At 40.7% G+C, this 14853-nt stretch overlaps 1 protein-coding gene across 1 annotated transcript in view; it reads left to right on the forward strand.

Annotated features, from left to right (window-relative positions):
* LOC109324124 (adhesion G protein-coupled receptor A1-like) overlaps positions 1–14853 on the forward strand; it is a 552135-nt gene that overhangs the window by 214124 nt on the left and 323158 nt on the right. Inside the window, exons 4-6 of the mRNA XM_019556021.1 lie at positions 201–272; positions 12326–12397; positions 13140–13303. Coding sequence (XP_019411566.1) covers positions 201–272; positions 12326–12397; positions 13140–13303 — 308 coding nt within the window. The remainder of the gene's footprint in view (positions 1–200; positions 273–12325; positions 12398–13139; positions 13304–14853) is intronic.

A 14853-nucleotide genomic window follows, 5' to 3' on the forward strand; every position in this document is an offset into this window, starting at 1 on the left:
GCTCTAACTATATAAAGTATGAAAACTAACAAATTCAAATATATTTCTGAAAAGTTTTAGCTTTTAGTTTAGCTTTTAGCTTTTCCTTTGTAGCTCCTTAGAGTGAAAATTAAAGAAACCCTTTGTGTTTATGTAGATATATATGCCAATAATATGCAATAAATTTTCATTGATTTTCTTTTTTTGTTGGTTTGTTTCAGGGATCTTTCCAATAATAGAATTGGTTGTCTAACCCCAGAAATCTTTGTGGGACTTAACAATCTTCATAAATTGTGAGTATAATAGCACTTTGTACTTATCATTTTTAGAAGAAACCTTAAATTGTTATAATTAGAACAATCAAAAACTGGCTTGAGTGGGCCATCTCAAGAGGATTTGAAAATGAGGAATTACTGTACAATTTAATAAAAATATCCCCAAATCTGTGGATTACCTGGTGACAGAGAATCCATCTTTGTCATTCAAAACTACCAGAGCAAAAGTAAAAGTGAATGTATGTATTCTAGCTATGATACCTTTGGTGTAGTTTGTGTTCAAGATAGGAAAGTCTGGAGAACTGTAAATGTAGTAGCATAAATTGGGGGTGGGAGGATGTGGAAACTGGGGCACCAGCTCTCTGCACCGATTCAGAAGTGCTGCCAAAATAGCAATCTACAAGGAGCCCGTGCCACTACTACTACAACCCCTGTTACGCAAGCCTGCGGTGAGGCGGCGGCAACAGCAGTCCATGTTGTCATCACCACTACCACCTGCATAAGGAAAAGAGTAATCTTCGTCATGTCTATGGCCCCTGACACTAAAATAGAAAGTTATGCCTTTGTGTAAATGTGATTTTTTTTTAATTAAGCAGAACTAATCTTGAAGGAAAAAATTAATCCTAACTCTGCCCCACCCTCCACCCTGAGGGTATTCATTATAGTGCATGATCATATATGTTGTGGTGAAGAACCCCTCCCTCCATTCACTGCAAAAAAGGACTTTTAAGACACAGGGCCCTAGAATGAAACTGTAACAAACTGGATTTTATTTTTCTTGGCAGTGGCACAGATTTTATCTTGGGGTAAGACCACTTGCATGTACATAGTGTGTGTGTGGGGGGGAATTAAAGTTTCCATCACTTACCTTAATTCTGCACACTTTCTACCTTTGAAGTAATGCTGGCCATAAAATAGCACAGCATCCCCATGCATTTAAAAAATCCTGTCTTCCTCAGATTTCAGAAATGGATTATTTAGGCAATTTTTTATATATAATTTTTTGAAAAATGTAGGGACTTTTTTTTCTCCCAGTTCTCTCTGTCTACAATGAACTCTGGTTTATTTCCTTATGAGATAATTTGCCACTGTGGTTTTAATTGCCATTTTCTAGGTCTCTATCAGTGATCTCTCCTCCTCATTACCAGCTTGCTCTTTACTAGATAATATACCGTTATTTGCTTTCCTCATGGAATGGTAATTTAACCAGTGTTTGTTGTATTTTTCCTTTTTCTAGAGCAAAAGGTGTTAGATAAAAATGTAATAAGAAGTACAAAAATCCTAAAGAATGAAAACTGAATTTTTGTTTCAGGTTTTATAAATAAAACCCCAAAACTTAAAATTTCAGAAATTAAGACTCTTGAGTTCTGCTTCCAACTTGGTTGAGGTAATTTACATTTCTCTGTACTTTTTCTGTTAGCCTATACAGACCTCTGGCAGACTTTAGATTTGTTGTGCATTATATGCAAGTATCATGTGACAAATAGTAATATGCCAACTGGCTACATGTTAAAATTATTGTGGGATACTTCTGTGCCACATAGAAGTTGATATTTCAGTGCACAACTTTGAGGCTGGTTTACCTTTTCCAGGGATTAACTGGTTTAAAATTTGGCATGTTACAATTTATTATGTGATAAATGTAACATCTGACAAGGATCATAGTCTTATAATATCAGCCTTACTCTAAATCAAGGCAAAATATTCATTTAGTTTTGGTGTGGGCCATATCTACACTATCTTTTATGCCTTTGCATCCTCGTGGTATAGCAGTACCAGTTCTTTTCTTGCTTACTATTTGTATGGCCGACATAACTTTTCCTATTTTTCTAACAAGGTTTAACCCTGTTCAGATTGTCCATATATTTTGTAACTTCCACATTGTAGCTTTCTTTTTGATTAAATCCTTTTTTCCACATTCTTTGCAGGCAGTCTGCTTAGCCTTCTTGAAGTGGTTGTTATTTGCCCACTTAGTCTGTAATGGGTAAATGCATCTTTCTGTAAGTTTTCCCTTCTTGTTTGGGATGCAAAATGCAAATAGCTGCTGCACCTCTGTGCAGCCTTCTCTACACTCCAGGCCCTGCACTCTTCAGTCGCATCCCTTCATGTATGTACTAGGGGTGCACCAATAGATATTTTGGGGGGCGATACCAATAGCCAATATTTTAGGAGGCATGTTGACTGATACCGATCCGATATCCAATACAGCTTCCATCATGTGGTAAGTCCAGCGTGGTGGAAGGGAAGGGGGATGGGGGGGAAGATCAATGCCCTCCACAGTGAGTGAGGGAAGGGAGGGGCAGGCACTGCCCAGCCAGGGCAGTGGGGCAGGGGATGAAGGCACGGCTTGTAGGGTGGGTGCAGCTCCAGCCTCTGCTTGCACCCCAGGAGGGCAGAGGCATGGGGGTGTGTGCTCCCAGAACTGCGTGGTGTGGGGCAGGCTACAGCTATGGGTTGGATCTGGAGCTGGCACTGTGGGGCTTTTCTTGCTGGGGGCTGTGCTCAGAGTCAGAGCGGGCTCCAGTGGCACTAGGAGGAGGCTGCAGCTACCCCAAATTTCACCACAGCTTCACTCCCAGCCCCACACTGCCAACTGGCACAGCTGCGGCTGAATGCCTCGCCTCTACCCAAGTGCCAGGAAAAGCCAGGGCTGCAATGAGCAGTGGTGTGGGGCTGGGACTGCAGCTGCAGCAAAATTTGGAGTGGCTGCAGCCTCCACCTAGTGCCACTGGAGCCGACTCCAAATCTGAGCCCCATCCCCAGCAAGAAAAGCCCCACCCCCAGCAAGAAATGCACTGGCTCCAGCTCCACCCTGCAGCTGCAGCCTGCCCTGTGCCATGCATATCCAGGTGTACATGCCCTCCCAGCCCCTATCCTCCTGGGGCACAAACAGTGGTGGGAACTGCCCTCACTTCACAAGCTGTGCCTCTGTCCCATGCCCCACCCCCTGTCCTGGCTTGGCAGTGCCTTCCCCTTCCCTCATCATGGGGGGTGATGATCTTCCCTCCCACATCCCTGCCCTTCCCTTCCAACTTACCAACTGGAGGCAGCTATCCACTCTGCTGGCTCTGCTCTGTGCTGTACTGTGGCTGCACGCAGCATGGCCATTTATCGGCCAAATCACTGGCCAAATAATTGGCCCCATCAGGCCAATATCCAATATAGACAATTTTCTTTATATCGGTGCTGATCCGATATTGATATATGAAAATAAGATCGATTTGCCAAGAAGTAAGGCTGGGTGGAGCCTCAGCACATATCAGCTGCTTTGTAGTTATTGCATAGATGTACACTCCTTCCCTGAATAAATAGAAGATAAACCATAGTAACTAATCCCTATTTCAGTGAAGTTACCTTGATTTAGCAACTGAAGAAGTAGACTCCAGTTCACAAAAGTTTGTCCTATTTATATCTTATTTAGTTAGTCTATAAGGTATGTATCTACCCTGTCTTTTTCTTGGCTTTGGGATGGCATGGCAAAATAGCTCCCTTAGCTTCCACTTACCATTCCTTTTCCTTTTTCATGTCCTTATGACAAGGTATTTAGCAGATTCATTGGAATCTAACAGGCTGCATTACAAACACTTCTGCTATGGCCTTGAACTTGAAGCCTCTGGGCTGCCATGTGCCTTATTGCCCATGTCCCCCCAGCCACCCCTCCACTTATCATAGAATAAGAAAATGGATATGGGCAGCTACTGTGGACTCACTGTGCTACATGGTCAAGCATCTTTCACATCTCAGTCAATTGTTTGTTTCCATATCTTTGGTTGACCCAAATCTTCCTTTTTGAAATCAAAAGCCTGGGTTTAATTATAGATATTGTTATGTTTGTTCTTCTGTTTATTATAAAGTGAATTAACTCATAATTATTCAACCCAGAGCTATTTTCTATGATCAGCTTTTCTTTATGATGCTCACAGCCTACCAACCCAGATCTAATATAGCATTATAGTGTTGTTGGTTTATTTGTTGAACAAGTCTGACAGCTATCACATTTGGAAATGACTGTGATAAAAGTTGTTTTTTACAGTCTATTTTTGGGAAAAATACTTTTATTTTTTGTATGGATCAAGACCTCAGTTTTACCCTTCTTTTTCAGCAGCACGCAGTCTTTTAACTTCATGTTTGTGCCACCTGCTGAAGTACTAACAATTCCTGCAATATCCTTGTTTTTATTCAGAGGCGTATGAATAAATGTTTCCCGGTCAGATTTTCTTACTGTCTGTCTAAGATATAGAAATCTGATACTTACACATTTGCAACTGATGTAATTAGAAATATGTTTACTAGTCAGCTGAGGAGCATGAGCTAATTCAACTGCAAATGGGTTATGTAGAAGCATTTACCTTGCATAACTCTACTGCTAATATATACCTTTTTGATGAGTTTTTAAAGTAGTAACAGGGATTGTTAGAACTCATCAAGCATAGTCTAAAGTGTGGAAGTATGAGTGGAGAATGATACAACTGCTTGTTAGGAAAACTATTCTCATTCCTCTCTTCCTACCTTACTATGAGAAAGTACAAAAAATCATTTGTAGGCTGTTGTCAGAACCAGTAGGGAGAGCCACGAGTCTGCTGGAAAGAGCAAGGGACATAAATCTTTAGTCACATTCTGCTATGGAAAAAAGTATTTTTTGCAATGTTTAGAAGCACAAATAGCACATAAAACTAAAGAATAGAAACTATAATATTACATGGTGCAAGATACACCACTGACTTTAGGATATATTCCAACCAATTTTCATTGAGCAACATAATATGCATGTCTATATTGTATGAAGGGAGGGTTAAATCCTTCACTAGAATAAGAGAAGAGAATTTGCAATGCTCTGAAAAACTGCCAGAGGTGGAAGACAAAGTGTCTTTGTTTCATGTAATTATGAGACTAACATAAGATGGGTGGTTTGCAGCTGGCTCTCTGGAAGCAAGAAGAATAATTTACCTTTTTGATCTTGATGATCTGTGGTGGATTTTGTTTCCCAGCCATGAAAGTCAAGAGCCATGAGACAGTATATTCTCACAACTACCATAAATGATTTTAGAATTGGCTAAACTACATATTTACTTTGGTTAATACATTCATTAATAAATGTCATATTTCACCTACCTTGGGCTTATAACCATATGCAACCACTGTTTCAAACTAAAAATAGCTTATCCAAAGAAAGAGAGAGATTTTGTCCATCGTGTGGTCCTGATATGGTAGAAGAGCTTCATACCTCTCAGCAAATGGGATGAATTTTAAAATAGTGATGAAATCCAAAATTGTCCCACTGCTCTAGGAATTACCACTGCCAGTCAGTATATTATGATTATTTTCTTTGTTATTGATCCAGGTTTTTACACCAACTTGGAATTGCTGATTTCTATTCTGGGAGAGTACCAAACTGATTTTAGAGTATACTTTCATGTCATATCACAGATGTACCTGATGATGTTTTAGATAGTTTCAAAAATGCTTCATTATGCTCTGCTAATATATTCGCTTGACTTTCCTGGCTTATATATTTATCCTTTGGATACATTTGTGTGCTGAGGCACTCACATTCTAAACATGATTATAAGTGACATGATTGTATGCAACAAATCTTGTGTGTCTCCATTTGGCCTTCTTAGTGGTCATGTTTCAATGCTTTGTTCCAGAAGCCATGTAGGCAAATGCATTTTTGGTGTTGTAATGGGGTAATTTAAACACCTGTTTTATGCTTGAATACCAGGAGCTACAGAATATTATGGGTATCCTATTAACGATACGGTAAAGTCTATTTTAATGAGCCTGCAAATTTCACCTCTCAGACTCTAAAACGTTCCAGCCTGAAATATGCTTTGACAAACAGTTACTGCTGAATCTTCCTTTTAAAGTAGGAAATAGGTCTTGCTACTTATTTGCAATTATTTGATTAAAGTACATCTGATTTATATTTCATCTTGAGACTGAATCATCATCAGTAGTTAGCTTTATGATAATATTGTGTAATAAATTCTCTTGTGACTTTGTTAATGTCATTGAAGCAGCTAATCATTTTGTACAGAGCCAAAGATAAGGTACAAAACAAGTAAGATGTAGGGAATCCAATTGACTCCACTTCAGTGTTATCAAGAAAATATCTAAGGGAACCTGCATTTCTGCTCTCAATTTTCCCCCTTCCACCTCAACCTCTTTCAACAGCAAATTAATTTTTTCTTGCTTCTTTTCTTTGTTCATTGTCATATTCTTTATCCCTACTTCAGTGCTGATGTTTTGTGTATATTCTCTATTCAAACAATCTTGCTTTCACTTAAATCCTTCCTTAAGACTCACTTCTGTGATGTCCACAAACATCAGTCACAATCAGCAAAATATTAGGACCACTCTCTCTCTATGTTTTTTAAGTGGAGTGGAAGGGGAGAAGAAGAAAAAAGCCTGTAGCTATGGATAGACATTCAGTTCCAGCACTAACAGTTTCTGTGAGATTCTTAGCTCTGGAAAAATAGGCCAGTTTTGGGAGCATACAGAAATTCCAGCCTCCTGGCTGGACAGCTTCAGGGATGCCATAAAGTTGAACTCTTCTGCCAAGGGGTACTAGAGGGCTGCAAGAGTATGCCCCTTGGGGAATAAGATGATTGCCAACCTGCTCTCTGTCTTATTGGAGAATGAGGCACACTATCAATGAGCAGCTGGCAGCTCTCCTCACGCTTTCAACCCTCACCCCTTGCACAGACAAGGATGAGACCTGTGTTTATAAGGGGTGGGGGCAATTTCCTCACAGTTCAAACTATCTTGGATGTGCCCAGGATAAGTTGAGCTATGCTGCCTCTGCCCCCCAGTCTGTATAAGATACAGGTGCATTTCCATGTTGCTCAGCCTGTCCTGAGTGTCCCTGGGATTGGTCAGGCTATGGGGGGGTGGTTCCTGCCAACCAGGTGATCAGCCTGAATTAGCATTTCCCTATGGCTTAACTAGTCCTGGAATATCCTTGATGAGTTGAGCTGAACTGCCTCTGTCCCTTACTGAGACTGAGGTCACCCAGGCCCACGCCTGGGTCAGGAGTCAGTGGTGCAGGTGGTGTCAACAGTGTCTCATCAGGGCTCCTTGACTGCTTGCCACTGAGGAAGCTGTCAGGAGCCAGTGCTCTCCCTCCCTCCCTCTCTATGGACTGTGGGATACTAGGGGGTCCTTCGGACCCCAAAAGAAGCATACACCTATTGATGTGGAAAACGTGCTGGGAGAAAGCGTTTCCAACCAGGAAGTTCTTTCTTAATTTTTTTTTTTGCGGAAGTGTCTGCTTTTCCCTGAGAATAACCCCTTGAATACAGTAGCTTTTTGTGTTGGGGAAAAGATGTTTTCCTGGAACAAAGGTAATGCCTGTCCATAGCTGAAGTCAGCACCATACTCTATGTCAACTCTTATGTTTGTACAGGTCCAATCTTTCTTTTTTTAGATTTTAATTATTATACTTCTTGGAGTTACTTGAGAATACCTTGGGAACATAGGTGACTGGTGCCTCCTGGCATCGGGGGGGAGAGGTGGGGTTCCCCCAGTGGCTGATCGCTGACTCTGGAAGCACCGGAGGCAAACCGGAAGTGCTGCTGGAAAAACCAGAAGTGCCACCAGTGCTGCTCGGGGGAGGGAGGGGGAGCACTGGCTGGCACGCCCCAATCCCCGGCTGGCAAGGGCCCATTTCGGGGGTGGGGGGTATGTCCCCCCCCATAGCATCATCTATGCTTGGGAATGACTTTTTGACTTGTATGTCATTGTACACTGGGTCAAAGTTTAATAAGTAGCAATATTGACACAGAAACTTGAAAGCAATTTATAGTGAAGCAATAGGTGAAAAATTGACTTGCTGACTTTGCACCTTTTGAACTGTGTTGGAGTTCAGCAGTTTTAACACTTAGTAAAGTCACTGAACAAAATGTTGCAAAGGTAAGACAAAACTCTTAATGGAAGATCATTCAAGATTATTTAGGTTAAAACAGTATAGGCCACATTTTTTCTAGCATGCAGATTCAGTTGTAGAGTACAATCCACTTCATGACCTTATATGCAACTGTTCCTGCCTTCTAGACATGGTATAGGGAGATAATACCCCATGTGTGATTTCCTTACACTGATACTTTTTATTCTTGACACTTGCACAATGTCTGTCCTTGGTCCAAACAAAGTATACCAAGTGTATGTGGATTTTTTTCTTTATTTTATTATGGGAGGCTTGGCTAGTTATTGTATGGAATGGACAAAACTTTCATTAGACTGGAAACCAGCGTGCTTCATACCTTGTGGAATTTGACTGAAATTTCTAAAAGTGTGGAAATGGGCTTCATCATCTCCCCTCTTTTTAGTCCTAATTTAGATATCTCCACTGTTTCACGTCATCATTCAAACCACTGTGTTGCCTATCAGTAGTCTTGCTATGTATGTAGCACAATTATTATGAATACACACCTCTAATGTAATATTAATTATATTTAAAGAATATTCAATAATTCTCATAAAAGAAATGCCCTTTTTGAAAATGATAATTCATCAATTTTCTGGCATGAATGAATTAAGGAATATGTCTGTGTACATAATACAGTGAACAATTTCACTGAGAATTTCTTTCATATTTTATGAACCCTGATCAGAACTTTTCTGCAGCTTGCCAAAGCCTTCATTGATGACACATTGCTTCTGAATTTAATGTTTACTTTCCACCTGAGTTCTTTAGTTTGTTTAGAGAAGATAAATAAACTTGGTAACCAGATCAACATTTTTTTTGTATCAAAAAAGGTATGCATCTTTTCTCTGGCAATGTAGTTTATTTTATTTTTAGTGATGACACATTTTTAACTGAACAATCATGAGAGACTTGAAATTTTGCAGCCATCTTGAATTCAGTCAGATAAGTTTGGAAGGCTTCGGGCATTCATAGATAAAAGGGAAGAGTTGTCAGTAATCCAAAAACATGCTGCAAGGGATATGAAATCTTTATCTCAAACACTATGCCAAATTTTGTTTGTTAGTATAGCAGTAGAGAATATTACTTACCATTAAACATTGGCTGTTGTTATTAGTAACATATGGGGAACAACAAAGCCATTAGACTCTTCATACTAAAATGTATACTGTAGCAGAGCACTGGAGTGCTCGCTACTAGCAACAGTAATAAGGACAGCTGCCAATTAATAGGGCAGCACAGGTGAGGGTTGCCAGGGCAACTAATGTTGGTCAGCTGGCTAGAAGTGGGCTGGGCCGGGCCTTTATAAACAGCCCAGGCCAGAGCCTAGCTAGCAATTCCCCTCTGGCTGCTGCAGGAGCAGGAGCAGGAGCAGGAGCAGGAGCACTGCACTGCACTGCACTGCACTGCACTGCACTGCACTGCACTGCACTGCACTGCACTGCACTGCACTGCACTGCAACAGAGAGCTGAGCAGCAGAGCTTACGGTGGCAGTTTGGCCTCTGCAATGATGCGAGGGGCGGGAGAGAACCCCTGAGAAAGGTATTGGTGAGAGCCAGTGTTGTGTGCGGTTTATGTTATAAGCCAGTGGGCTTTTTGCTTATGTTGCAGCTGCTTGGCTCATGTTCTGTTATGGTTACACCGGAGGACTGGGTGAGGCTGTAGGGGTGTGAGGAGGCCTCACGGGAGCTCCCCAATAACCTGGGGGTCCCAGGTGCCCAATAGTGGCACAGTGAGCGGTGCCAGTGGGGCACAGCTGTTTGCGCTGGAGAGGCGCGGTGTGCGGGGTTTTGGACCCCAGCCTGTGAGGGTGGTATTTTGCCCAGTGGGGCAAGCGACCCGGGAAAGGGTCGAGGGGCCAGGCATGGCTGTGGCCACCTGAGCCCCAAGTGCAGGAAACTTGTGAGCGAGACCCCAGAGAGGGCAACGAGCGTGAGGAGCGCGGTGTGGGCCCAAGAGAGGGCAACGAGCGTGAGGAGCGCGGTGTGGGCCCCAGAGAGGGGCAGGAAAGCCCAGAGGTGGGCGAGAGGCCCCTGAGGGGGCGAGGTGCGTAGAAAGAGTAAGACAGGCTCCAGTGGGGCGTAGCCTGGGTGAGACAAACCCAGAGGCACCAGACAAGGGGGCGCTGGTTGTGAGGCTAACCCAGAGGCGCCAGGCAGGGCGCAGGGAGACAGAAGGACCAGATATCTTCCACAAAGAACTGCGAGGCTTGGGGCATGCTAAAGGGGAGGTTGGAGGCCTGCATTGCCCATAAGGCAGGGGTGCACTGGGGCACCCCAATCGGAATGGGGCATAGTGCGGAGTAGTGTCCAAGGCAAGACAAGGCAGCCTCCCTTACTGAACTTAGAACATCAAAGACGTGGTGGGCGAGTTGAGGGTGCTGAATCACCTAACTGGACATGGCAGGGGGCGCTAGCGGGATCACGGCTGCCCCTGCACCCACTCCGTGACATATACATTTGTAGACATTCATTTTAAAAATATCCAAGAAACAATAGTGAGAGGCAGTTGGAGTTGCATAGACTGAAAATATTCAAATTAGTTTCTTAAAGTTTCTTTCTTAACATTACTCATGGCATTTTTTTATAGTTTTAAAACATTTTATAAAGTGTCCTTATCTTGAATTGTTGTGCTGAATAGATTTAAAAGAACACAACATAGTTGTCAATATGTGTAGATCATCATTATATAACAACTTCAGTTTTAAATTTTTGACAGTATTACTAAAATTGAATGTAAAAAGCTAATGTTGGTTATTAGAAGATATTTCATGGTGTGATATGTTTGTGAAAGCAAGATGCAAGGAAAGAATAATTCTACACATGTGTATTTGTATATTGTTTTCATCAACAAGCAACTTTAGGTACATATTTTTTATTCTTCCCAAAGAATAAAGCAGAAAGATGTTCTATAATAACAACTTAATATTAGTTTTCATTTTGTGTTTTTTGCAGTTTAACTTTATTTGCATTACATTACTTTTATATCCCTGTTTTTCAACCAGGGTGTCATGGTACCCTGGGAAATACTGAGATCCTTCCAAAGGTGCCACAGGGAACCATACAGTGGTAGCATTGTTATTAGAGGTATGCGAAGCGGGCCCTATTAAATTCAGATTTGGATTTGGCCAGAATCAGGAACAGTGATTTGATTAGTTGATTTGGATCACTGTCCCTGATTTGATTTGGCGGAATGTGAATCTGAAGAGAGTCTGTGATTCTGACATAGACACAGCTTTAAAAGTTTTTTTTTCTACATACTTTGAGGTACCAGCGTGGCTTGTGAATGCTGTAGTGCTGGGGCAGGTAGAGCATCCCACAGGAGTGTGGGGAGTGGGGGGCGCCCTCCATGTGCTTCCGGTCTACTTCCAGGTCCACTACCAGGGAGCATGCTTGTGGCCCCCCCGTGCCCTCTCCGGCTCAGCAATCAGTTGCGGGGGGACCCCAGATACCACCTCCCCCCCCCAGACCCAGGAGGCACCAGTCACAAAGCCAGGAAGTGTGGTGGGGAAGGGGCCCCATGTGCTCCCCAGCAGACCCAGAAGTGGATCAGGAGCGCTTCTGTTCTACTTCTGGGTCTGCTACCGAGCATGCTGGGGAGCCCCCCCGCTCTTCTGTGGGACACTCCATCCACTCCAGCATTGCAGCATTCACAAGCCACCTGCTACCTAGAGGCATATATTAAAAAACATTTAAAGCTATCTCTATTTTTGAATCCCCAAATCTTCTGAGCCTCCCCAAATTGATTTGAAGGGTTCCAGTTCGATTCAGAGAGTTTAAAGTGTCCTCTGATTTGATTCAAATTCAGAAATTTGATTCGGCGGAGATTCAGCCTGATTCAATGACCAAGTCAGGGACCAAAGCTTCACCCAGCCCTAGTTGTTAAGTTTGCAGATGTGATTCAGAGAGAAACCCAGAGATTTTAAATAGGAATTCATAGCATTAAAAACGTTCTGCCATGTTGTGATCTTATTGAGTTCTTTGCAACAGAAAAATTGCTTTATTTTCATAGTAGAAAAATGAGTGACAAGTAAGAGCTGGCATTTTCAGAGAGGTGCCTTGAGTCTAATGAGGGGGTACCTTGAGTCCAGAAGGTTGAGAACCACTACATTGCATTATTTACATAACTGTTTTGCTTGTTTTCTAGGAATTTATCTGGGAACATTTTTTCAAGTCTTATATATGGACTTTTTTCTGAATTGTTATCTCTGAAAGCCTTGTAAGTACATCTTATTATATACATTTGATTTTGAGTTGTATATACAAACTTTTTTTTGCTATATTTGGTACAGTTTTGGAGTTGTGGTGTACCTTGGCATTACCTAGTCTTTTTACATTTGAAAAGCAAAGAAATGAAAAAAATCTATGATAATGTTACATCCTCATGCTTGTAATATACTGCATATTATGTTATTTAGCTCTAATTTAAAAAACCATCAAGAAGGAAATTAAAACAGGCATGGTAGGGTTAAAATGTCAGTTTGAATATGTGCCATTTTTTATTACTTAAACTGATTAATAAATCGAATACATTTTATCTTTACTCTTTTTGTGACTATACCTAATTATATAAAATAAAATTATCCTAAGCTGCGACTTAGCTTAGTCAAATTGAATGAAGTTCTATGAACAACTTCTGAATCAGGGATTTACAGTATAATGGAAATACTGAAGCATAATTAACTAGAGTATAGTGGGTAAATTATGTCACTGTAATAATGTATGTCTAGAATATAAACAAATGAAGATCTGGTTCTCATTGAAAGTGTTGAACTAAAATTGACAATATAATTAGCATAGTATTGGACTCCATATACCACAGGAGAATATATACTGTTTAACTGTCACATGATACATGTCTTCATGATTAGCTACACACCGTAGATCTAACTTTTGCAGCATACGTTAATTTATCAAAAGTACATTCTGTGCCCACAATAATCCTTTTCTTTTCTTCCTAGACATTTCCACACTGATTCACTTATTTGTGATTGTAATCTAAAATGGGTCTTGCAGTGGGCTAGAAATGCTTCCGTTCGAATTGCAGAGGAAACAGTCTGTGTTTACCCCAGTACTTTACAAGGACTGGCATTCCATAACCTGAAGGAAAGCCAGTTGATATGTGGTGAGTTTTTTATACTATTTTAAGATTATTAATTGAAGCTGATTTCTCAGGAAAAGGTGTAAACTGATGGATGAATGCCAAACAAGAATGTGTTACTAAGTCTAGCCTTCTCCTAGGCACAAGAAAAATAAAAGTACAGAAAAGAGTCTAAAGATTGAAAGGGACTACAGCTGTCAAGTTTCATATAAAAGAATACATTCATTACAGAAAAATAATTGTCTTGTACATTAAATAATATTTAATTATGATCTAAAACATCAATCCATAGAAAGAGTTCTACATTGTATATTTACACAACTCAGTGTATTCCTGCAGGGATTAAGACAATAGTCCTTTTTTTTAGGCTGTACATTTGACAGTAAAGCATAAACATCAAACTGCATTCTTGTATCTCTTACATTTTATAAACCTGCACCATATATTTTACCACCTTATACTGGAGATGACTGGAATTTTTATAAAGATAAGCAGTTAGACAGAAGTCTTTGTATAAAATTCCATAAAAGAAACAGATCTTTGAAAAAGCTTTCCCATCATAATCATGGCAATAGGGTAAAGAGAGGATATGAAAGAGAGAGAATATGAATGAATAAAATGCGTATTGAGCATCTGGTCTGAAGGAAGGGCATACAATAGAAGTGTTCAAGCATGCTAGAGGCCCCCATCACGGAGAAGAATATTCCTCAGATGCACTCAGAAGCTATCATGATTGTCTCAGTAGGAAGTCTTACTATAGACGGAAATATCACATCACAAATCTCCATGCATAAAATGTTCTTTAATCGCTTTCTTGACTGACGAGAAGTTTCTAGGATGCTGTTTGTGGGCACTGCTAATACTATCAAAGGAGAGAGGTGGGGCCCACCTAGAATTATGGTAAAAGTTCAAAGTACAAAATTCAATATTTTGAACTGTGGGAAATTCTGAGGGCTGTGAGTTTCACCCATTGGGTGGGGCCAAAGATATGATTGGTGAGATGACCTCACCAAAGGTATGATGACAGAAGTTTGGCAAAACGGAATACAAAATGACAGTATTTCTTTGGACAGACTATATCGATTCTCTCTCTCCTAAAAGTGTTCTTCCTAACCTGTATTATTAAGCATTTGAAAACTTAGAATACCATTCTGATAAATATCTAGTACAGAGCATTCAGTATAAATAGGACAAATGGGTCCTACTAAAACATTCTGTGGAGACCAATAGAGTTTTAGAAGGAAGTTAATTTATTTTTTTTTCTGGCCTGTCAACTGATGAAAAACTTACAGTGAAACCTGTGAATATTGTAGTAGAATGAAGCAGTGGTTCTCAGAAAGAGATACTATAATTTGTAAAAGCACTTCTTACAACATTGCTGATATAGAATGTATAATATCGCACTAGCTTGTATTGCTGTTTACAATATCCGCAGAGCACTCGACAAGGTTTTTAATGACTGCCAATAATCTGACACTACTTTTAATGTCTGCTGAGAGCTTCACATGATTTTATTTGCTGAGTGTTTTGCAATCTTTATAATGCCTGCCAAGTGTTTCATGATGTTTATAGTA

This window comes from Crocodylus porosus, unplaced genomic scaffold (assembly GCF_001723895.1).
Source record: "Crocodylus porosus isolate Cpor-Errol unplaced genomic scaffold, CroPor_comp1, whole genome shotgun sequence".
In the NCBI taxonomy this organism is placed as follows: Eukaryota; Metazoa; Chordata; order Crocodylia; family Crocodylidae; genus Crocodylus; species Crocodylus porosus.